Source organism: Genypterus blacodes, unplaced genomic scaffold (assembly GCF_046128005.1).
Source record: "Genypterus blacodes isolate CSIRO-AG114 ecotype Tasmania unplaced genomic scaffold, CSIRO-AGI_Gbla_v1 ptg000169l_1, whole genome shotgun sequence".
Taxonomy (NCBI): domain Eukaryota; kingdom Metazoa; phylum Chordata; class Actinopteri; order Ophidiiformes; family Ophidiidae; genus Genypterus; species Genypterus blacodes.
In genome coordinates this window covers 101,474-125,000 of record NW_027466970.1, presented here as the reverse complement: position 1 = coordinate 125,000, position 23,527 = coordinate 101,474, and the positions used below count along the sequence as shown (strand labels likewise).

The 23,527-nt window shown below is 47.3% G+C and overlaps 2 protein-coding genes across 2 annotated transcripts in view; one reads left to right on the top strand and one right to left on the bottom strand.

Annotated features, from left to right (window-relative positions):
• The window catches only part of LOC143013945 (MAM domain-containing glycosylphosphatidylinositol anchor protein 2-like), a 119,611-nt gene that overhangs the window by 118 nt on the left and 95,966 nt on the right, over window positions 1-23,527 (top strand). Inside the window, exon 1 of the mRNA XM_076167676.1 lies at window positions 1-105. This exon is cut by the window's left edge and continues 118 nt beyond it. Coding sequence (XP_076023791.1) covers window positions 75-105 — 31 coding nt within the window. The 5' untranslated portion in view covers window positions 1-74. The remainder of the gene's footprint in view (window positions 106-23,527) is intronic.
• Window positions 14,337-17,256, bottom strand: LOC143013944 (low choriolytic enzyme-like). The gene is made up of 8 exons (XM_076167675.1): window positions 17,179-17,256; window positions 16,407-16,425; window positions 16,240-16,302; window positions 15,906-16,052; window positions 15,619-15,736; window positions 14,872-15,050; window positions 14,693-14,774; window positions 14,337-14,475 (listed from the first exon to the last, which is right to left on the bottom strand). The coding sequence occupies exons 1-8, from the start codon at window positions 17,254-17,256 to the stop codon at window positions 14,337-14,339; spliced, it is 825 nt and encodes a 274-aa protein (XP_076023790.1).

Genomic DNA, 23,527 nt, shown 5'->3' with positions numbered 1-23,527 from the left:
GGATCTCACTTTACCACTCTTCATCTTTGATTCCTCCGTGGATATTCTGTGACCTCGATTTCTGAAGTTAGACGATGTTCTGCCTGGAGGGAGTCGAGGTGCAGGGTGAGGGCGAGGGCAGGAAGTCAATCTGACCTCTCTGTCTCTCTCTCTGTGTCTCTCTCTCTGTCTGTCTCTCTCTGTCTCTCTCTTTCTCTCTCTCTTTTTCTCCCTCTCTCTGTCTCTCTCCTCCTCTTCCTCCTCTGCGGTTGAGTGAAGGTGATAGTAAGTCTGTAAACACAGCGGGACATGGGGTCGTTGGCACGGCGACGCTGTACTGAGTGAATAAAGGAGCTCAGTGTGATTAGCAAAGTCCATTCACACTTTCACATCTTTTAGGGAATTTACTTTGCGTTTTACTTCGACTACTTCTCTCTCTCACACACACACACACACACACACACACACACACACACACACACACACGCACAGGTCTCAGGTCATCTGTAGGCTCAAAACGTTGACCTTGTGCTGGTGTTCTGTCGCATTCTGCAGCTTCCTGTTGTCAGACTCTCCATGCTTGGGTTTATTGTGTCACATGTGTTTGTGTTAAAGCTCTCACATCGTCAACATTAGCATGTCGGTGTGTGTGTGAACACGTGTCGCGTGTTTGTGTGCTGTGAAAGTTTTATAGGCGTGTGGGGAATCAGTTGGCGAATGTATTTACATAATGGAAGGTCGTTTGCGGCGCGTTGCAGCGTAAACGCCTCCCCGTGGACGGAGGTGAAGCTCTGCTCCGCCTCCCTCGCTGCGTTTATGGGCGGGAAACAACACATTAAATGTTACTACCTATCAATTTATACTTTACATGCAATAATTGAATTTAGTGCCCTTAGTTATGATCAAAATGATGCTGATCTCTGCTGAGGCTGACACGTGCAAAGGAGTGTGTGTGTGTGTGTGTGTGGGTGGGGGCTGTGTGTGTGTGTGTGTGTGTGTGTGTGTGAGTGATTGGTGTTTCATGAGGTCTTATGGATTTTTAATGAGGACATGACAGAAGACCTGGAAAAGGAAAAAGTCAATTTCCCCCCCATGGCACCTTCCTAGGACCCCTCTGTTTCCATACGTGAAGGGAAGAACAGATGATTGATCACCATCAGCTGTGTTGATCTTCCTCTGTGGTGCTTGGGCCTTATTTCCTACTTCCTGTCTCCTTTCCTGATTCTTCCATTGACTTTATGATCCTCATGTCAGGGTGCTTAATGTCAACAATGGCTCCAGTGAGGAGGAGGAGGAGGAGGTAGAGGAGGAGGAGGAGGAGTCTCAGCAGGGGAGCAGATTAACTGATCTCCTGTGAAGGTGTGTAGGCTCTCTGGCTCTCTGGCTCCCAGCAGACAGAGGCCATTATTAATATTGGGTGACACATGCATACATCCACCCTGATCCCGGCTGCTTCGTCATGGATCATAAAATCTCCCAAGGTGCCTTCTTTCCCTCATCATGTACTGATAGCCACCGCCGCCGCTGCACCCCTCTTATGAATCACAACGCCTTCGCCAGGATATATGGAAGGCGAGCGGCAGAGACGGAGGTGACGGCGCTAAAACGCCCCCCGCCCCTCACTTTATGAGATTGTCCAGGCGGAATCATATTAGTTTTGAGCGGTTTGACTGGTCGGCGATCCGCTGAGGCGCCGTGTCCACGGGTGACAGCAGGGCCAATGAGCAGATTGTGAGGTTTGCGCGGCTCTGTGAGAAGGTTAAGAGGGTCACGCACGCAGCCGTCAGTCTGGGGGCGTTTGGTGATCGAGGCCTCTGATTTGCTGTCGGCTTGTTTGTTTTATATTGTTTCAGGCGGCTGCTCGGCTGCATGGAGGCGGAGCCGCTAGCAAACTCAACTTTGACCTGCTGCCAACCAATGAGCGAGCAGCTGTGTGTGACTGTGTGTGAGTGTGTGATGAGGAGATCGTGAACACATTTCCATGTAGCCAAAGAAAAAAGTGAGCATGTAACAAAGTTGAAGTTATACAGTGCTGTGGGATGGATTGAAGGGATCAAAGGTCAAATCAAAGCACAGAGAAACCTTTTTTTAGTTTTAAATCTTTAAATCTGAGACCTTTAAATCAGTCTAATGCCTTTTATTTAAGTTGTTGCTATTTTTGTTAAAACTCAAAAAACTAATTAAATTCTTCCAACAAATATTTAAAATTTTCTTTTTTTATTTAATCAAAAGTGAGTCCAACACAATTGTCCCACAATGAATTTAAATCGTATTTAAAGTATTTACTCTCTAACTGCAGTTTCATGTTAAATGTTCCGTTTTAGTTCAGTGCCTTTGAATATAAATCACTTGTCGGTTTGGATTCTTTTACATGAGACACAAATAACATGTCACACACACACACACACACACACACACAGGTAAATTGGCTGAAGGCGTCCCCCTGTCTGAGGCGTGAGACGTCCCTGTCTCTCCTCTAACAGGATCCCATCTCTCATCCCGCCTGATATTCACTTCATTCTGCACATTATTTAACCTGACTGGATAAGCTACGCCGGCCGCATGCTCATTATACAGCTGGATGGCGCTGTCAGCGTGGGCCTCAGGTTACACGTACCCGCCGAGCAAATGGGCGTCGACTGTGTAATTGGAATTTCTGCCCTGTTATTCTGTTCCTCTGCCGTCGCTCTGTAGGAATCCGAAATGAGCTGTCGTCCGTGATTGATTTCCACATTTTAGGGATGCCTGTTTTGACTAAGCACTGCTAGAGGAGCTCTGTCGTGGCGGCGGCGGCTAGGAGAGCGCCGTTAAAACCCCGCGGCGGCGGCGGCGGGAGGGAGGGAGGCGGCTCAGATCGTGCCGACGGCGGCGTTACGTGTAGGCAAATAGTGACACACTCGCCGCACGGCCATAAAGTTTAACGGGCGGAGCAATAAAGCCGTTTATGAGGTGCAAACTAGGCTGAGTGTGAAATTCTGGGCCCAGCTCTGTTTGTTGAGATGTTTCCACGGCGACTCTTTTATGTCTCTGGATGTCACAGCGGGACGTGCGATGGTGCGATAGCGCTCACACTCCACGCCGTAGGAATCAATGTATAATTTGCTGACAACATTGTTTCCAAACCTCTTATTGCAAAGTGGGGCCGTAATTGATTTGGCTTAATGTTTGACACACAAAAGATGCACACGCACACACGCACACACACACACACACGCAGCCCCGTGCCACCTCCATACATGTTGACATGGCAACAAGGCAGCAACCGGCAGCGATTAAGTAGTTCTGCTCTTTCAGCCCGCTTGACCTCTGAAAAACACAACAACAAAGTGTGTGTGTGTGTGTGTGTGTGTTCACCAGAGGAGGCGAGACGCTTCATCTGAAACCTTCAAATCTATAATTATTGATTATTGTGGGCAAAGCCAAACAAAAACTAAATAATCTATGAAGAATTCGCTCTGTGGTGCGACCGGAGTTCATGGGGAGAAAGAAAGGGCTGCAGTGTGTGTGTGTGTGTGTGTGTGTGTGTGTGTGTGTGAGACTCCGGGTCACATCTTTAAACTGATCAATCAGCTGAGGGGGCGTAGATGTTGTTATTATTGATCGTAAACACATTTCAACAAACAAATACGCTCAGGCCTCACAGGAGAGAAGTGCAGCTCACCTGCTGCTGCATCTCATCGTCAATAAAGCCGCGGTATAGATACTATAGATACTTGACTGCAGATCATTTCTCAAACCTTTTTCTTTTATTTCCAGTCTTCCATCCTCACCTCTGCATGAAGTCCAGCTGTGTTTGTTATTTTATTATTTATTATTTTATTTCAAATCTCTGCAGTTAATCTCCACACATTATAAACATTTGTCACATTAAGTTCCCTGAGTAAGAGACGGAGCAGAGAAACGTTATGATTCCTTTAATTAAATCTCCATCTTTCATCATTTAATAATTACACATTTTCCTCCTGATTGAGATTTTAATTTGATTCTAAAATGGCCCCAACATTTCCTTCACGTTTGCATAACTCGCCTCTGAGTAAATAAATGATTTCCTCCCCTGCAGTAAATCACCGAGAACATTCCACTAACTCTGTGGAATTAATTATTCTGTCTTTCCAACGAAATTAATGTCAAACTTAACAGCTAAATCATGATTTCTCAGCCCGTGTGTGTGTGTGTGTGTGTGTGTTCTGATGCGTGCCTGTGAATGATGTACTTTGACTAAAAGTGTGTGAGGACAGATTTGCCCTTTGACCCCTGGAGCTTTACGGCTGGACGTTGATTTACTCCCTCTGCTCTCTGGATGAGCGATCGGGGCAAAGGCACTTATCTCACTTACAGTGTGAAATGGAGTGTATCCAAAAATGGGATTCTGTGTGGCAGATACACACACGCCCCCACACACACACACACACACACACACACACCAGTTTGGGCCGACGGGGCGGCGATGTACAATCAGACACAGTTTACTGTGCGTGAAATGAACAACAGGGACATATGCTGCTCCTGGCCCGTGTGTGTGTGTGTGTGTTGTCTTGTGCTGTGCTGTGGCGTTATGGCCTCACACACACACACACACTCACACACCCTGAGAGGAGGAGAGGAGGCTCGTGTTTCACGTTGTTACAACACACTCTTCTCCTTGTGTAAACAGCTTCTACTACTGGCTTTACGTCACATGATGAGCCGCTTGTAAAGGAGCTTTACCGTGCAGCATGAGAGCGGCTCGGTGTCTCGGCCTGGACCTTATCTCAGCTCCATCGTCTGTGTGTGTCTGTGAGCTTTAGAGTCCTCGTAAACACGCTGCTGCACCGTTTAGCAGCACACACACACACACACACACACACACACACACACACACACACACCAGGATAAAGAAAGAGAATCCACATTAAAACCTTTTATGTTTACAGAAGTCTGTAAAGTCCATTTATGTCTTTATGACTTAAATAGAATAAGAGCAAAGATATGAATAACTAATAAAGGCTGAGAGCTCTTTAGCTTTAAACACCGACCACATGATGAGACGCAGATTAACCCTTTAGACTGAGTGATGAGGAGAAGTGTGTGTGTGCGTCCCTTTTAGCATGCAAACATGTCTAAATATGCAAACTCATTCCAGCACTCATATACTGGAAGTGTTTGGCGTGTTAGCGTGTGCCTACAGCTGTGTGTGTGTGTGTGTGTGTGTCGCTCTTGACCTTCTAACCTGAAGAGATCTCACACGTTTAGATCCTTCTGATCCACCCTGAGGTCCTCTAGGTGGGGGGGGGGGGGGCATCTGTTTCATGAGGAATGCTAGAATGGAGGTCACGGTAAAACAACAACGTGTGCGTGTGTGTTCTGCTGCCGGCGGCCCCGAGGGTTCGCTTTAATGATGAGTCAGCCAGAGGATGAGCTCATCGGTACAACAGGAGCTCAGAGAACACAGAGAACCATTACACTCTGAGAAGGAGGCGTTGCCTTCTGTGATCAGGCGGTGGTTCCGCTCTGGCCTGACGCCGGCCCACGTCGCTCTCTCGTCGCTCTCGTCGCTCTCTCGTCGCTCTCTCGTCACTGGGTGGGTTCAGTCAGATGTTATTGCTGCAGGATGTGAATGGCGGAGGCTCGGGTCCCTGTAAGGCTCCGTGTCGCTGTGATTCAGGAGGCGTGGGCTCGGCAGGTAGTGAAGAAACTATTTTACCCTCGCCTGATTTCCATCTGTAATAATAGTGCGTCTACACGTCTACACGTCTACACACCGCCTCCCCTGGTATTTACATTAATATGGGAGGAGAAGAAGAGAAACAAAAATGTGAAACTGTCTTCTCTCTCACTGCACAGAGCTGCAGTCTATAGTATGGAACCGTTTGGATCCATGAACACAACCTTTAACACTGACCTTTGACCCTGACAGATAGTCGAAGAAGAACAGAGATGTGAGGAGGTGTTAGCCTCATTACATCATCACACAGCTCAGTGAGTGAAGCCAGGAGAAATGTTGAGCTTTTATTGTGAAGGGCAGAACTTCTTTCTTTGTGCTGTAGAAGAAGAAACAACATGGATCCATAAGGGTCCATCAGAGAGCTACAGAGCTGAAGAGAAGAAGAACATCTCCACCCCGACTCAGTGATTCATGTTCAAGCGTTCAGTCTTAAGAGAAGAACAGAAGAACTTTGAAAGTTTGACTCTGACACAACAAACCATAAATCTCAGACTTTAGCTTCAGTTTGATCTCCAAGACGTGAAAACACTTTCACTTCTCCTAATCCATCTTTCAAACAAATAACTGGACACACTCTCTGTCATCGCTGTCAGGAGTTAAACTGCTGGATGAGGTATGGCGAGGGTTCTCTCTCTCTTTCTCTCTCTGTCTCTTTCTCTCTCTCTCTTTCTCGCTCTCTCTCTCTCTCTCGCCCTTCCACTCCTGCGCTCCCCGGCTGCTCCTCCTCTGAGCCTCGCGCTCTGCGGCCTGCTTGGAGACATTCCGGGCCTCCGTGCGCTCTGACAGGTATCTATAGATGCCATTGACTTTAAATTAAAGCCGGTCGGCACGGCGATCAATCACAGGCGTGCTCTCCGGACAGAGCGGCGGCGGCGTGATGCATGAGGCTTTCCTACCTGAGCTCCACCATCCAGCACCGCCATCAGAGCTGCATTACCCCGGCGACCTGCACTCCCTCTCTGCTCCCCTGCTGTCCTCCCCCTCTGCACACTGCCAAACCCTCCCATTTTACACTCCATGGAGCACTCACACACACACACACTCACACACACACTCACAAACACAAACAACCTCCAAACTGCTGCAGTCTTCACTCTGCTGTAAGTTATTTCACACCTCAGTCTCCCTCAGCAGCCCCTCAGATGTTCACGTGCACCAAACCTTCGCTTCGTCCTCAGAGTGAACGACTCTGCTCGCTCCTCCCGTCCTTGGTTACAGTTGCTATGCATTCCCCCCACCCCCCTGTAATAAAGGAGGAAAGCAAACAGAAATGGCTTTTTCATTTTTGCGTGTGATTGACAGATCTGGCTGGAGGCTGGGCCGGTCTCCGTGGTGATCAGTGAGCTGTGTCTTCTCAGGTTGATTCCCCGGCGCTCTGTTTTGCCTTCAGCTCTCTGCCGCTTGCAAATCTACTTCTACACAGCGTTTGAGACTTTGAGTTGAGCTGGGAATCTTTGGGAACATTGAGATCCTGATGTGAAGTCTGATTCTACCATCCCGGGCACAAATCCCACAGAGGAAGTCGAGACGGATCACAAATTCATTCATCACCTCCTTATAATGGAATTAAGAGGAAAGGAGGCAAGGAAATGAAACCCTACAGACTCAGTTCACTTTAAATTCGCCTGTGTAAAGCTGCACAGCTACTAATAGTAAGTTACTGGAGAAGCTACGGTGTTTTGAAAATAGCTGAGCTACTGTGAAGCTACTGGAGAGAGTAGTTCAGTTAGTAGCTTCAGTTTGTGTTTGAGTCTTAATGTAAACATGAGTTACTGTGCTGAGACTCACGCAGGCGTTAAGTTGGCAGAGGAGAAATCAAAACCCCGTCTGAATCAATGTTGTGTTGGATTCATGCCAAACTGATAAACTTAGTGAAGAAGTTTTACTTTGAGGAGGAGGAAGAGGAGGAGGAGGAGGACAATGAGGCAGATATGAATGTGGAGCCGCCTGAATGAGATACAAAGGAGCATTCAGTAGATAGAACACACACACACACACACGCATACACACATACACTCATTCAAACTCCTGGCACAAACACCCACACACACCAAGAAATGATGAAAGGATTCATAATCAGAAGCGGTGAACTGAAGAAATGGCTAATGAGCCTCAGCGCTCTTATGAAGTGCCGCCGCCACCGCCGCCGCTGCCGTCCTTCGCCATCTCTCACGTTTGCTGCAGCAGCGAGCGTGGCGTCTTTAAAAAGGCCATTGGTGATTATCAGCCGCGTCCTCGTGTTCTGCGCTCGCCGGGAGAACTCTCTTCTTCTGCTTCCTCTTCAGCTATTAAGGTTCACTTCATCTTCCTCGGGTCCTTACGTCCAGATAACCGCCGCTGTTACGATCTCCTCGTTACCTGAATAATGTCAGAAGGTTTCAATGCCAGAGTTTTGTGCAAAATCTAAAGTTGATAAAGTGAAGAAGTGTGTGTTTCTGTTCTTTTCTTTCTTTGGGTTTAGATTCTACTCTTTCCTCTTGGCTTTGTGAGGATTGATGCAGAGCGTTTTTTGTGATGAAGTTGTTTTGGTTTAAACGAGGAACACCAGAACAGTTTTCTCTTAACATATCTCTCCTCCATCTTCTTCCTCTGCTGTGAGAATCTATATTGATTGATTTGTGCTTTTTCTTTGTTATTGGAAATCAAACCGGCCGTGTTTCTTTGCTTCCTGATGTTTGGGTCGGAATCAGGAATCTAATGAAGGTAAAGTCACACTGAGCAGAGAAGTCTATCGGTTTGTCTCGCGGCTGAGGAAGTTGGGACTCGAGCGAGGACGGGTTGATGTTTCCTGAGTGAGGTGGAAGAACATGTTTAACTCAAAGTGTTGCAAGAAACGCCCACACAGTGCCCTTAATGGCCTCCTTACTTCAGGGCTGCAGACTGTCCTCTTGTCTTCCCGTCTTCCTGTCCTCCTGTCCTCCTGTCTGCTGATGTAGTGCGTCCCTGTGGACAGACAGTCCTCCGCTCCCTGATGGAGCCTCACGTCGCCCGGGCCGACGTTCAGGCGCTCTCCGACCCGTCCGTCGCCGAAAAGGAATTACATTTTCCAATTGTCTGCAGCGCAATGATGGAGGCACATCTGAGGGACAGAGAGTGTGTGTGTGTGTGTGTGTGTGTGTGTGAGTGTGTGTGTGTGTGTGTGTGTGTGTGTGTGTGTGTGTGTGTGTGTGTGTGTGTGTGTGTGTGTGTGTGTGTGTGTGTGTGTGTGTGTGTGTGTGTGTGTGTGTGAGGCAACGCAATCAGAGGAGAGTGGATCACACAAAGACGCCATCAAATGACTTCCTCACAAATAACATTTTCAGAGCACAATTGGAGACTTTTGACCTTTTGCTTTTTGCAGTTTGGTGTGTGTGTGTGTGTGTGTGTGTGTGTGTGTGTGTGTTTGTGTGTGTGGTATAAACTTTTTTTTTACTAACAGTGACGGTGGCGCTGTGATAACTGCTTTTTTTCTAAGGCCACTCCCCCCTGCACCTGTGTAGATTTTCAAAACCGAAACATTTTTAAAAATCTCCTTCCAGACGAAAGTGAAGCCATCTTTGTTTTTGTGTTTTGATAGAACTGTGACCTCATTACAATAGTTTCCTTTAATAACCTGAACCTGAACCTGACACTGATCGTACAAGGAGGACTCCTCCTCCTTGGTGGAGGTATGAACCCCCGTTGTCTGGCGCCTTCCTCTTCCTCGCGTTCCTGGGACGTGTCTTTGAACGGAGCGCAGCTTTAATTGGGCAATTACAAGTAAGTAATTTAAAAAGCGTTCCTAAATGTGCGGCGCGTCTCTGCAGGGACGGCGGCGGCGTCCTCGCAGGAACATCGCACTGTAAACAAAGACACAAACCAAACGCTTAGATAAAAATAACATCAGCTCCACTTATTGGCTCTGGCTGCGAGCTGTGGAGTCGTGAAAGTTTATTTATGGAGTTCAACGCTTACAAAAAAGTGGATGTGTTGCCTTTGGGGATCGTTGGCTAATACAGCGGAGGATCCTGTTATCATTTAGTCATCTCATCATCTTTGTGTTCCTTTCATTCTATTTCCTGTCTGCACTGCTGATGCCGCCGCCGCCGTGCTATGATTACATCACCGTTTGATCGCCAAAGACGTCCCAATTTTTATGGCCTTTAAAGTGATTTGTAGGCCATCAGTGAAAACCTAATTAAGTACGTTCACACACACACAAAAAAAAACCAGAGCGCGTAATCAAGTGAGAGTCGTGAGCAGCTGTCAGGCGACGGCGATCCCGCCCGGGCCCGTTCGCCTGTCCGCCCGTCCGCCAAGGACAAAGACAGCCAGACGCGGCCTGATAGCAGGAATTAGCCCGGGCGTAAAGAATAGGCCTCCTGTCCGTGGAGGTAAATGAGCTGCTATTAATATCAGGAGTATGAATGGCGGCGCGAGCGCTTGATGAGGGCTGGAAGACGCCGGTGCCGGTGGAAGTCACGAGCATGCAGGCGGTGTAATCGGGCCGTCGCAGCGCTGTAATCACGTCTCTGCAGCCCGGTGACATCATGCACCTTTGTTATGCACATTTAAATGCACATGTACACACGCCATTCAATCACACACTCCGATGCACACACACACACACACACCCACACATCCTACACACACTCACACACACAATAGGCCCGTCTTTGTAAAGGTTTCATTGGTATACAGTGTAGAGTTTGAAGTGCAGGTTGGACCTCAAAGAATCGCCGCTTCTAAATATATGGCGACTGTCAGCTCTCTCTCTCTCTGCCTCTCTGTGTCTCTGTCTCTCTCTCTCTCTCTCTCTCTGCCTCTCTGTGTATCTCTCTCTCTCTCTCTCTCTTTCTGTCTCTCTGCCCCTCTCTCTCTCTCTCTCTCGCTCTGTCTCTGCCCCTCTCTCTCTCTCTCTCTCTCTCTGTCTCTCTGCCCCTCTCTCTCTCTCTCTCTCTCTCTGTGTCTGCCCCTCTCTCTCTCTCTCTCTGTCTCTGCCCCTCTCTCTCTCTCTCTCTCTCTCTCTCTCTCTCTCTCTCTGTCTCTCTGCCCCTCTCTCTCTCTCTCTCTCTCTCTCTCTCTCTCTCCCCCCTCTCTCTGCCCCTCTCTCTCTCTGTCTCTCTCTCTCTCACTCCCCCCCTCTCTCTCCCCCCCTCTCCCCCCCCCCCTCTCTCTGTATTGTTCAGTTACTTTCCCCTGATTACCGCCTCACTCGCCCTCTCATTGCGTTTGTCTCCTCTTATCTCTCTGCTCCTTCTTCATCCTTACCCACTCGTCCCTCTCCCTCACAGAGCCATCCCTCTCCCTCTCCCTCTCCCTCTCTCTCCCTCTCTCTCTTCCTCTCTTTAACCCATTCATCGGGCAGAGTGAGACAGTACCTTGTCGCCTCACATCTTGTTATCTTGTATTGTCTCCACAGAGGCTTTCTGTCTGTCTCAGTCTCAGCTTGAGTTTTGTCACTAATGGGGCGCCGTCGTGTTCCTGAGTGCCGACAGAGACGAGCTGCAGCTTGGTTTCATTTACATATTTACTAAAACCTTTTAAACTGATTGCCTGACAGGCGGCTACAGAAACAACACAAGCAGCCAGGAGAGGAAGCTGTTCACAGCTGTCCCGCTAGGTTAAACGTCACTTCCTCTTAGGCCTGAGCTGACATGGATGGATCCAGTAAGGGGACTTCCAGGTTCTCTGAATTAAAGTCCATAACCTACGCTGTCCATTAGGTGGCGCTGTAGTACTTGGCAAAAGGAAGGGATAGGAAGGGGGTTTAATGACTGTCCTTACACAGAGGAAGTCCCTCACTGCTGCAGTGGAGAATCGAGCGGCCTTTGTCTCGTAGCATAATGTTCTCCTCTGCTAATGTGCTTTGCATAAACGCTAATTCACAATTAATCACCAATGTGAATTTGTGCTTCAAAATGTGGGGATGAAGACGAATGATGAAGACTAATGATGAAGAGATGCTTCCTCTTGACTGTGGAGGGATAGAATACTATCATAATAATAATGCAAATTTTTATTTGTAATGCACTTTTAGCTCTAAAGCTCTTAAGTACCTACAGTCGCATTATACAGAGACGTATCAAATTTATAATTAAATATGCACAGTGTGTCAGAGTTCCTCCTACTCCGGAGCAATTAGTGTTTTATAGTGAGTAGAAGTATTTTTACAGCTCTTTCATCCAGGCTCTTTGCCAGCAGGTTACTGGCTGTTGTACTTTGCTGTGGAGGTAAAAATGGTGCAGCTGTGAAAGTTTCTCCAGGGCTGCGGCGGCCGAGGCAGCAGCTTCAGTCAGAGAGAACATTTTAATTTCCTATTGGCGGGCGTTGGGGCGGCGGGTGCGCTGATGCGAGGGGATGTGTGTGTGGACGCTCACGGTGTCTGCGGAGAGGCAGGTACACTGATGTGTGTTAATAACACGCTGCTCACAGACGCTCGGACGGCCAGCGGTTTGCGGCCTGCCAGCTTATTACCGGCGACATCACAGATTGGGCCGGATTTGGCTCTCCTCTGCCTGAGCTCATTAGAGTAGACGTCCTACAGGAGACCCCGCTGGTCACACACTGCCCTTCAGAGTACGGTCTTCTGCAGAGTATGCTTCAAAGCTCTTATCCATGCCAGCCTAGAACAACAAGTGTTTGGAGGAACGCAGCAGGGCAGGCTGACCGGGTGTATCCCCTGTGTTTGTTTGTGCGTTCTTGACCAATTTTGATGAAACTCGGAGCAACGGTGAGCAAATCGCAATCAAACTAATGTAAGAAGTCACTTTATCTCAATCAGTACAGTTCCAAGGTTCCAGAGTTAGTTTGGGTCAAAAGCAGAGGGTATTTTTCACAACAAAAGTGGTAGAGAGAGACAGATTCTAGCTTGTTCAGTCTTGTTGGAAGTCTGTGATCTAAATTTAAAGCTAGTTGATGCTGTGTTCCAGTGTTGGCCTGTTTATGACTTCACTCATGGTTTCGAAGGCTAAGTCATTTTATTTTAATAGAGATTTGCAGATATTCTTGATTCCACATCAGACTGAGAGTCTCTTGGAGCTTCTCGTCGAGTGAACAGAGCTGCGGCCTTAAATATTTCAAAAAACAAGTAGATTTTAAATATTTCATCAGTAGAACGATTGATATGAGCTGAAACTACTTTATTAAATATTAATATTAAGACTCTGCGTCCGTCTGAAATGTACAGATCCACTGACTTTAGCCTCTTTAGCTGCCAGCCGCAGGAGAAACGCATGCAAAGTTGTAATTTAGCTTGAAAAAGGGGGGTTCATTTGTTTTTGTCTTGGTTTGTGTGTGTGTGTGTGTGTGTGTGTGTGTGTGTGTGTGTTTGTGTGGTAGATCTAGTAGTAGTAGAGACACTTCTGGATCATAGGTTGAAATTATTATAGTATATAACATTTTTAGGCCATAGACAACCATTCAGACTGCTCGTTGACACTGTCTTACCACTAGATGGCAGCAGAGTCTAGGAGAATCTAAGGATAGTAGCCATCCTTCAAACCAAAACTTCTAACCAACTTCAAACCATAACTATCTTCAATGGCTTCAGAACTCCACCCAGAACAGTTCAGATATTATTGATTATTGATTTCTATTCATATCTCCTAAACTAGTAAAGGAACAGAGATCATTCAAGTCAACCAGTCAGATTATAAAAGTCAAATGTAGTCAGAAATGCAGGTTTTGCTTGTAAGAGCGAAATGTTCGTCCTTGGTGGAGGTTTGTTCTCCCTGGCTTCTTTCTTATTGTTTCTGTATTCATAGGACAGAGAGACGTTTGCTTCACAAGACTCTGTTGCATCTCTCAGGCTTTCCTCTCCCTCATCTCACCCCGAATCCTCCCACAATTCCTTTTTCACCCCGATGCTGTTTGTCTCCACACACTGAGCGAGTCAATGGGGGTGAACGCGGAGGAATAACTCTGCGTGGGATTTCAAAGGGAGCAGAAAAACACAGCAGAGAGAGTGGGATGTGACCATGTGAAGTAAAAACAACTCAGTATGTCTGCGGGGTTGGGGAGTGTGTAGGAGAGGAGGTTTATCTCCGGTCCTACTGCAAGAAACAAGCCTGCAAAGTTTGCCCTGCGCTGCTTCGTCCGTTTGCTTCCCACCAGGGCACAAATCCCCTCCTCATTATTGTAAGCCAAAACAGAAGTGAACTCAATTATGAAGATATTGTCCCACATTTGCCCTTAAGTCATTCTAGTGTCTAATTAAATCCTTTGCTTTGATTTCTTTGTAATTTTTATTAAGGGAAATATTGTGAGAATGAAGGAACAATAATTACAGACAGAAGGTTTTTCTGAGTGTTTTATTTTGGCTGCAGTGACGCTAATGGGACCAGCAAACTGCTGCTGCTCTGAAGGGGGGAAGGAGAATCATCTTCTCCCAGGAAACAGCACGACTCCTCCGTCACCCATCATTAGCTCGCATAATTCATGTTCCTGTACGGCGATTAGAGAAGCCACAACCCTCAGTTAGGTCTTTAATTGGAAACTTAAAGGTTCATGAATGACTACATAGGTACACAGACAAATGGACTTAGAACAGGAGGCTCTGTGATACTTCTTAGGGTTGTGTTGCTGCATCAGAATCAAGACAGAGACGAACATACCAGAGACTGTCTTTCTGCGTACAGACAAAGTGGATACTTTTGGCCAAACCTGCACAGTTTCACATCGGAGTCGTTACCTCTCAGTTGTCGTGGCATTTGTAGAGCTTATTGACCCTGAGGATGTCCATGTTGGACATGCCGCGCCTCTGGCCAATGTAAACGTTGGGATTGGGGAAAGGAGTTATGGTGTCGCTCCGATGGTCAATGGCAAAGGGGGCTCTGCAGATGTGAACAGATCCCCGCTGTTACTCCTCAATCAATACTCAATACAATGTTTATCTTGAGAAAATGTCACTTTCCTTTCCTTTTGTTACCTCATCATTTCCACAGCAAAGGTATTTTGTCACACTATAACCTTTTAATGTGATATTTATGCCTAATAGCTGCTGTGTAAACGTTCTTATTGTTGTAGTCAAGGTGAACAGAGTGGTCTTACCTTCCATAGTGCATCACAGAGGAGTAGTCGTATGGAGTGTTGAGGTTATTGGTGTTCATCTTTTTGAAGTTCATCTTGTAACCTGGAAGAATCCAAAACAAACATGAACAGATAAATCTTCTGGTGTCTTTGGACTCTTTAAAATCTTTGGACTGTTTGATGATGGATGAGCTTCCTACCGCTTCTGATGTTGTCCCAGTTGATCCGGACGTAGTTGTCGCGGTCGCTCCGTGTGTGCTCGTGGTAGAAGCCCAGCGCGTGCAGCAGCTCGTGCTGGATGACGCCGTTCTGTACGCAGCCGTACTTGGCCAGTGACAGCACCTGCTTGTCTCCAATACGACCCAGTGAGGAGAAGCACCTGAAGGGAGGGGGAGGGGGGGGGGGACCGATCAATACGTTATTTACAACTGTAGGTGGCAGCATGAGCACAACAGAACAGGAAGTGTGTGGGGTTAAAGGGGGCAACAAACCATTTACCATTATGTGGACGGACCAACCAGTAATTACAACAGCATGTGAGCTTTCTAACTGTGGCACAAAGGCACAAAGGCACAACGCTAAAACCAAATTATGACCTTAGAAATTCACCATTTCACGACTGAACACTGTAATTTACGAACTATAATCACGGCTCCCTGTTGCTCGCCGAAAAATATACACCCACTCTTATCTGCAGTTTATTTATTTTTATTACTTTTCTGTACGTTTGAATAAAAACAGATTTATTGTTGCAGTCGTAGCCTTTTGAAAGAACAGGCGCTTTTATATGCACTGATCGTCCTCGATTAAACGGACGGAATGAGTGTGTGTGTGTGTGTGTGTGTGTGTGTGTGTGTGTGTGTTACACAAAACAGTCAGTTTCTACCAAACAATAACGGAATAGTTCTGAATTTCCAGTGATGCTTTTATTTTGAAGGATGGCTCACCCGTATTTGGGCTCGATGCTTAAGTACATCCTCTCACGCTGGCGCCCAACGAAGCGAATGCAGGTGTTTGCGTGGAAGTCTCTCATGGCGCTCAGGATCATTCTCTTCTCCGTAGCAGCTGCAGAGTCAGAGCGTCCAAGTGCGTCAGTGACATCATCATGACATCATAGTGTGCCAGAAGGTCAATACGTGAAAATGTTCAAGGAGGAATTGACACCAAAAGAGGGGAACATAGGCTGAACAGTAGGAACGAGGATGGTATCACTGCTTTAAAGGATCAAACTCACTGTATTTTGGACTGATGGTGAACGGGACCTCCACTTGTCCGTTAGCAGACTTGGGCCAAAGGCAGCTGAAGGTTTTATGGTAGCACCTCATGGCCGTCCTGGTTCTTGGGATGAGTAAATCTCCTTCCAGCAGGAAATCTGTGGATCCTACGAGAAGAAAAGCAAAGGCTCACATCCAACAAAACCTATTTGTGTCTAAACACAAATAAATACAGAGAATTGTTGATTGGCTCTTTTTTTATTCTTTTATGAAACTTAGAGGAGCTACGTTGTTGTTGTTGCAAACCTGATGTTCCTCTCAGCATTTCTTTTAATCATGTTATTGAATTCTTACCATTGTTCATCCTGAGAATAGCCGAGGTCATGTCCTCCTCTTCTGAGGCATCGAACGGGATCTCTAAAGAGTCGTAGCCAAAGTGGAAGTTACACAATGCAGCGCTCAGTCATTGTTTTCTAGTCGCACAAGGCCGCAAGAAGAGAAGCTGAAGATCATACACTCACCTTTGTCCTGCCTTTGGCTCTGTGAGGAGACGGGGAAAAGAAGAAGAAACACTTTGGTTCATTTCATAGAAGCCGAGTTCTCAATACAACACACAATGATGATCAAACTATACAGTGAAGAAGAAGAGGAAGAGGAGGGTTTGTGATCACTCTTTTTTTCCACTTTTTACAAAGATTTTGATTCAGTTCTGCTTTTTGAAGACTTTTTCTATTTCTAAGAAAATTCTAGAAAATTAAAGTTATACAACCAATATTATACTTTTGTTTTAACTTAAGATTTTGTGTCCTGAGAAACTCCTTTCATAGAACCGCATAAAACAGAACCACCACAAGGGGCAGTGTGACTCTAAACCCCTGGAGCTTTCATGGTTCTTTCAGATTCTCTCCTCAAACACAGAAGCCTCAGTGTCTGCAGGTCTCTGGCTGTAGAAACTCTTAATGACTGTAAACAGAAGAAACTTTATTTATACAGAAGAAAACCTCATCACCGGCTGTAACCATGGTTACTTTATATAAGAGCCGACCTCCCTAAATACACTGCAGGGCCAAGTTGCTGTCACTCGAGTCGTCTTTACAGTCTGACTCATCAGCGAGCGTGAGCCTGTAGGACCTGCATGCATGGACACAAGTTCAGGTGCCTGAATGTATGGATCTATAGGAGAAGGTGGATTTACACAACAGAGGAGTTTGTGTCTTTTTATCCTAACAAAAGACTGAATTGACAGTAAAATGAGTGAGGCTGGAAGGTCAAAGGTCGTAGGATGTGTCTTACCTCTGCTTGTTGAGCGGCGCACAGGCCGGTAAACAGGAGCAGAAGAAGAAGTGAAGAGAAGTTCACTCTGAGGTCCATCGTTGCTTTGCAGTGGAGGCTGATGATGAAGAGGTGGGCTCTGAGTTTATATGCAGGCTGGCCAGGTGTGTGTGTGTGTGTGTGTGTGTGTGTGTGTGTGTGTGTGTGTGTGTGCAGATTAGTGTGGAAGCTGCTGTTGGGTGTGACCGGCCCACCCTGTCCCATTGTTGCCCCACACGGTTAATCTCATTCTGACTACAGCCTGCCTAAATCTGTTTGCCTGCCTGTCTGTCTGCCTGTCTGTCCCTCTCCCTGTCTGTCTGTCCCTCCCTGCAGACTCTCTCTATGTGACACGTGTGTGTGCTGCAGATCTAGATTGCGTTGCTTAATGACAATAATGACTCAATAAGCGTCTGGCTGTAAAATGTTCTATTTATTATGAGGCACTGTTGCGACGGCGGCGATCTCCCGGGCCGAGTAGAGGCGGCGTGACCGGGCCCGGGCCGGCACTCTGCCGCACACAGGAAGAGGATAATTGCGGCGCGTATTAAAAAGCTCCAAATTGCAGAATCGACTCGGCGGAGCGGGGAGGAGTGTATTCAGATTTATTCGATCCCCTGGCCGTAAATTGCGGGGTTCAGGATTGTTTACAGGAGCAGAGAGACGGCGGCGGGCTGCTGGGCTCCATAAACACTTTGAGGATCTGATTCTGGTGTCAAGGCCGCAGCTTCAAACAGAGATTCCATCAGAGCGCCTTTATAAGAGGAGCAGCACGGCCGTACATCACATTAATGTGGCATTTATTAGAGGGGGACTCAAAACACACCGTCTGTGTGTGGGATAGAGAGGGACTCCAGGTGTGTGTGTGTTTGATAGAGAGGGACTCCAGGTGTGTGTGTGTGTGTGTGTGTGTAAACTCTCTTTATATGAAGCACATAGACCCAATGGATTGTAAATTTTGCAGCTTTTGCATTGTGTATTTTCTGCATGCGTGAGTATACAACATGTACACCTCTCTCGCTCTCTCTCTCTCTCTCTCTCTTCCTCTCTCTCTCCCCCCTCCCTCCTCTCTCCCTGTGTGTGTCCTCATCCTAGCGTGGGTGCTCAGGTAATCAGATTTCTCTTCCTTGGTGGAGGCTCAGTGCAGTAATGCTGGTTGATGTACGAGCCGTCCGTTCAGCTCAGCTTTCCTCCTCTAATGTCCTCCGTCCGCAGACAGACGATCTTCATCCAGCACCACGGCCAAACATCTGCAGGCCTGTTAACCCTTTAAAGTCACGCAGGGCCGGCAGAGTTAGGCCGTCTCACTCTCTGACGTTGCTTCGTGGAGCATTGTAAGGAAGGTAGTGTGTGTTTGTTCAGAGTTGTCGGTATTTGCACGACACATTCCTTCAGTTTGCAGCTTCAAACGTCGTCCTCACCCGTTTGTCCTCTGTGACGGTGTGAGGACAGCCGGGGACAACGAGCAGGAACCGTTTACCTAATGGACCATTAAACTGCAGCTTCATGTGGAGAATGGTGTGTGTGTGTGTGTGTGTGTGTGTGTGAGAGAGCCTCCTCATCGCTGCGTCTTCCCTCCCCCTCACACACTCACTGTGCTTCGAGGGATCGTCACAGCCGGGGGGGCCGTGTGATTGGTCCGTCTGTGTCACGTGACACTTTCTTCTGTATGAGTGTGAAGCTGCACCTTCAGGCCACAGAACCCAAAGAATGATGTATGATGTAATGGGGATGTATGATGTAATGTCCATGTCCTCACCCAACACAGAGGTGTCTGTCTGTCTCCCCCCAATGCTCTCTCTCTCTCCCTCCCTCCCCCTCTCCCCCCCTCTTGTCCTCTTGAGGCTGAAGTCCTTCCCTGTGCTGATCAACATCTTGTCATACTAATTGTCCTTCAGTCAAACAGGACAAATAGGTGGAATACGAACACATTCTTAATTGCAGCGAGTTAGCCGAGGTGTAAGCGTCTGCGGCGGCTAAATTAAATCAGCTGTATTATTGTAGTAACGCAATTGATTAAGCCGCAATCCAATTGCGGCGGCGTCCGTTCGGGGGGGGAATAATTGCGTGTGATGGATGAGGTGTCAGCTGCTTCACAAGGTGGAGTTTAATTCTGATGATTAGAGAGGAATTATGACACTGAAGCGTTGAAAAGGAGATTTATTCCTTCATTCAGTGAAGTTTATTCAATTCCAGTGATGACTCGGCTGTCCTGCTGCCTTTGGTTGTCCTCTAGGGGGCGCTAGTGGCTCTGACTGAAGGAGAAGCATGAGACACACAGCTGATGAAGGCAGGAAGTCTGTTTAGTCATAGATTCACCTCAGAAGGTCCAAGGTCACGACGTCAGACAGGCAGGATGGATGATGATGATGATGATGATGATGATGAAGAGGAAGATTATTGGGATATGCCGCTCTATAACCGCTCTACAAAACCCTGGATGGTTTGAGCGTCGTGTGTGTGTGTGTGTGTGTGTGTGTGTGTGTGTGTGTGTGTGTGTGTGTGTAGCTGTTTGGGCGGGGGAAGGGATGAACAAACATGGCCGACTTTAGGTGGCCGCTGTCTGCACACAGCTCATAGGATTACATCATGAGAGGGTGAGAGGGCGAGGCTACTGAGAGAGGAAGAGAAAGAGCAAACACTGCTGACCTGTGTGTGTGTGTGTGTGGGGGGGATAATGAGGATTTCTCCAACAATCTTCAACACTTAAACAACAGGAAGTCATTTTACTGTGAAGAAAGAAGCAGAAGAACATTTTCCACCCTCCTCTTCTTCCTCCTCTTTTGCTTTCCACTCCCATCTCCTCATTTCAGCAAATTTAGTAACTTTAATCCAAACCTATCTGATGCCCTAATGAGGCTTAAGGCGCTGCTCCGTCTCATCTTCATCAGCGCCCTTCAGTCCGCTCGCCGGGCACATCCTAATTAAATCTCCATAACTCTCTCCACTGATTTCATTTTGCGTGGGACTCCAGCAGGTTTTGCGCCTTGCGAGCTGGCACGAGCGGTTCCGTGCATTAGTTTGGGTTTTTGATGAAGCGCTGCAGTGTAGCTAATGTGAATTAAAGAGTCACGGCCCGTGTTTGTGCTGCTGATACTGTAAGACCTGTAGCCTCGTCTGCAGCGGCACGCACAGCTCCAAAACCCATTTCCTGCCTGGCTTAGAATAATGAGGTGTTAGCGCCTGCTGGCACGGCTTAGCTGCTTTCCCCCCACTGGAAAAGTTATGGATGGTACTCACACACACACACGCACACACACATAAAGACATGGACGTATGCCCCCTGGAGGTGTTATGGATAGCCGCATATTGCAAATCCATCCAGCAGGAAGCCCAGCCTGTCAGGCGGCGCTGTGGGCATTGATAGCACACTCACTTCACTCTGGAGTTACCACATCCAATCATCAGACACTTTCTTGGCGAAGTGCACCCAATCTTCTGAAGGTTGCCAGTTACTCTATCCTGGGCGAGCTGCTGCTGCCGCCGCTGGCTCGCCACGGGGCCGGCCGTAAACAAAGCTGCCGCCTCGCCTCGGCCAATCGTGTGAGCGTTGGCCAGAGTTTGGCCTATCGTCAGAGAAGCGCCGCGTCGTTACGGCCAATCTGGGCTTTATCCTTCCCTACAGATGTCCGATTAGTGTTGTTTAGGGAAATCAAAGTGCCACGACAGGCGCGCCGCGCCAGGCGTGGAGCCGTAAACGGGGAAGCCGGCCCAGCGCCGCAGGGGAAAGCCGAGCGAGGGAAAGAGTCAGATGATCGTCGTCATACGCCACATTTGAGCTTAAATTTAGTGTTCAACCACTTTAACAAGCTTCACGCTGAGTTAGGGACGAAGGCACAAGCACAGGAAGACGCAGGGATTTTAGATCTAACTACAAGGTTCATACCTACTCCAAGGATGAGAAGTCCTCCACTTATGACTCCGGCTGTCAATGATGGAATTTAGGAGGTTATTGATTCGACCATGATCACCCCCTTGGGCTGATTGATGTTCCATTAGTGAGGTCACAGTTTAGTTATAGCAGACTCATTCATTCCCTTTTTGATGAACAAGCCACGCCCACTCAACTTTAACAGACAATTATAACAAAACGGAACAGAAACAGAAATGAACAAACAGAACAAGATAACAGTGAACATAGTGTTGGTGGTTTCTCTCTCTCTCTCTCTCTCTCCCTCTCTCTCTCTCTCTCTCTCTCTCTCTCTCTCTCTCTCTCTCTCTCTCTCTCTCTCTCTGTGTGTGTGTGTGTGATGTGGTTCTGTCAGGCTGCTGCACCGTGTTTGTTGTCAGACAGTTTAACAGCTGTTAAACACCAAAGCTGTTACCACTCGCGGCCCTGCGATGCGCTGAAATTCCCGTCATTACTGGAAGAAAACGTTCCTTTTCCAGATAAACACACGTTAGGTTCTGCTCACTCTCCTGTTTGTTACTCAGCACATAAAAGCAAACTGGATATTTTGGGCTCCTGGAGCTGAATTGTTCTTATTTTTCTGTGTGGCATTCTGTGATGCAGCGGCGTAAATGAATGCAGCTCTTAGATCTTTGTGAGGTTGAGCTTTTTTCTGGCTCAGAAATGTTCTATTCTGCTGGGAAACACAAAAAAGAGTAAGTGCTGCTCTGGTGTGTGTGTGTGTGTGTGTGTGTGTGTGTGTGTGTTTGGTAAACTGAGTAAAGACATCAGCACATCATAAATATATGACATGAATTTATTAAAGTTAACATTTATATCCCAAATATGCAGCTAATTAATGTAGGAAGATCGTGCAGGAACTGAAGGAATGACTTGTGTGTACTGTGTTTGTGTGTGTGTGTGTCGTCAGTATTACATTATGTAACTTCTCTTTTGTTTGGTTGTTTAGTTTAGTTGTTTTGTGTGTGTGTGTGTGTGTGTGTGTGTGTGTGTGTGTGTGTGTGTGTGTGTTTGTGTGTGTGAGAGAGAGCAGCAGACACAGCTGTTTTTCTGCAGCTCTCTAGCTGATGAGACAGAACAGAATAAACATCCTGCTGATTGTGGAGCACATATGAGTTTAGTGTTAGAACCATGGACAGCGACGCCAGAGGATGTGATCTCTCCTCTAACGCTCTTCTAACTCTGCACACCTTCACCCTGCGCAGTCATTCCTCTCTTTTCTCTCCGTCTCAGCAGGGCCCCGGCAGGTTCACGCTGTCCTAATTTCAGAATAAAGAGTTGTTGGTGTGTGTGTGTGTGTGTGTGTGTGTGTGTGTGTGTGTCAGCTATAAATAGCACCTCTGAGAGCCACAGCTGTGTCCTGTTGTTTTGCGATGCTCCGTGTTCGACTCAGTGGACGGACAAACAAATGCCTCTTCTGCGTTAACAAGCGACGCCGAATGAAGCGCCTCGTTTGTCCCCTCGTGCCGCCAAAGACCACCTGACACATCTGAACCTGGCTCACATTCTACACCTTCATCCAACATTGCCAATATTATAAAAATGGACTCCGATTGAGGAATATGGCGAAATGTAAAGCCGAAGTATGACTCACGGCGTCTCAAAGGGCTTCACAGGCCCACAACAATAACGTTTCACAACCCAGCCTGAAGCTCCGCAGGAAGGAAATCTCCCCAAAACCTTCATGTATAATGAAGCAGGGAGCGAGAGAAGAGCATACATACATTAATACATCAGGGGAGGAAACATATGCAAATAGAAGCAACAAATCTAGGCGTCCTGATCCAGAAGCAGCAGCCGGGGCCACAGGGATCAGGAGGAGGCCGTATGGATGCTATGTATTATTTATGGATGGAGGTCAGGAGGGTCCGGAAGCGGCGCTCATTTGCGAACTTTGGTATCTTTGGTGAATAAAAAACCCAAAGATAATGTAAATAATGTAGTCGGGCTGAGATTTCCTCGACGCAGGAGCATTAAAGCCGCTGCAGCAACACAACCGCGAGCCGAACCTGTTAACGCGTCCGTCGCTTTGCTGTTGAATGTAAACAAACAATCACACGCAAACAACATTCATGCGTTTAAGATCCAGATCGGATGTTTTTCCTTCACCCTGTATGGATTCTTTCACTGAATACATTAAGGCTGAGATCAATCAGAGCCGCGGTGTGTGCAGCCAGGGTTCATCCTGACCTTACATGGTTTGCACGTTTTGTTTTGTTTTGCGTGTGATAGATGATGGAGCCGACAGTGTGGAGCTGAATCCATACGCTCTCTCATTTACAATAACGACGCAGGGCCCGAGGAGGAGTACAAGTGCATTACAGGGCGTGATCAATACAAGGCCCTGATGTAATGATATGCACGTGCCGAAAGGAACGCATGTCAGAGCGCAACGCACAAGGAGAGCAGGGGAACGTATAG

Coding starts and splice junctions, on each gene's coding strand:
- LOC143013944 (XM_076167675.1), bottom strand. CDS start 17,256: ATGGACCTCAGAGTGAACTTCTCTTCACTTCTTCTTCTGCTCCTGTTT. Junction 16,053..16,239: donor TATTCTCAGGATGAACAATG/GTAAGAATTCAA, acceptor TTCTTCTCGTAG/GATCCACAGATTTCCTGCTG. Junction 15,737..15,905: donor CACCATCAGTCCAAAATACA/GTGAGTTTGATC, acceptor CTGACTCTGCAG/CTGCTACGGAGAAGAGAATG.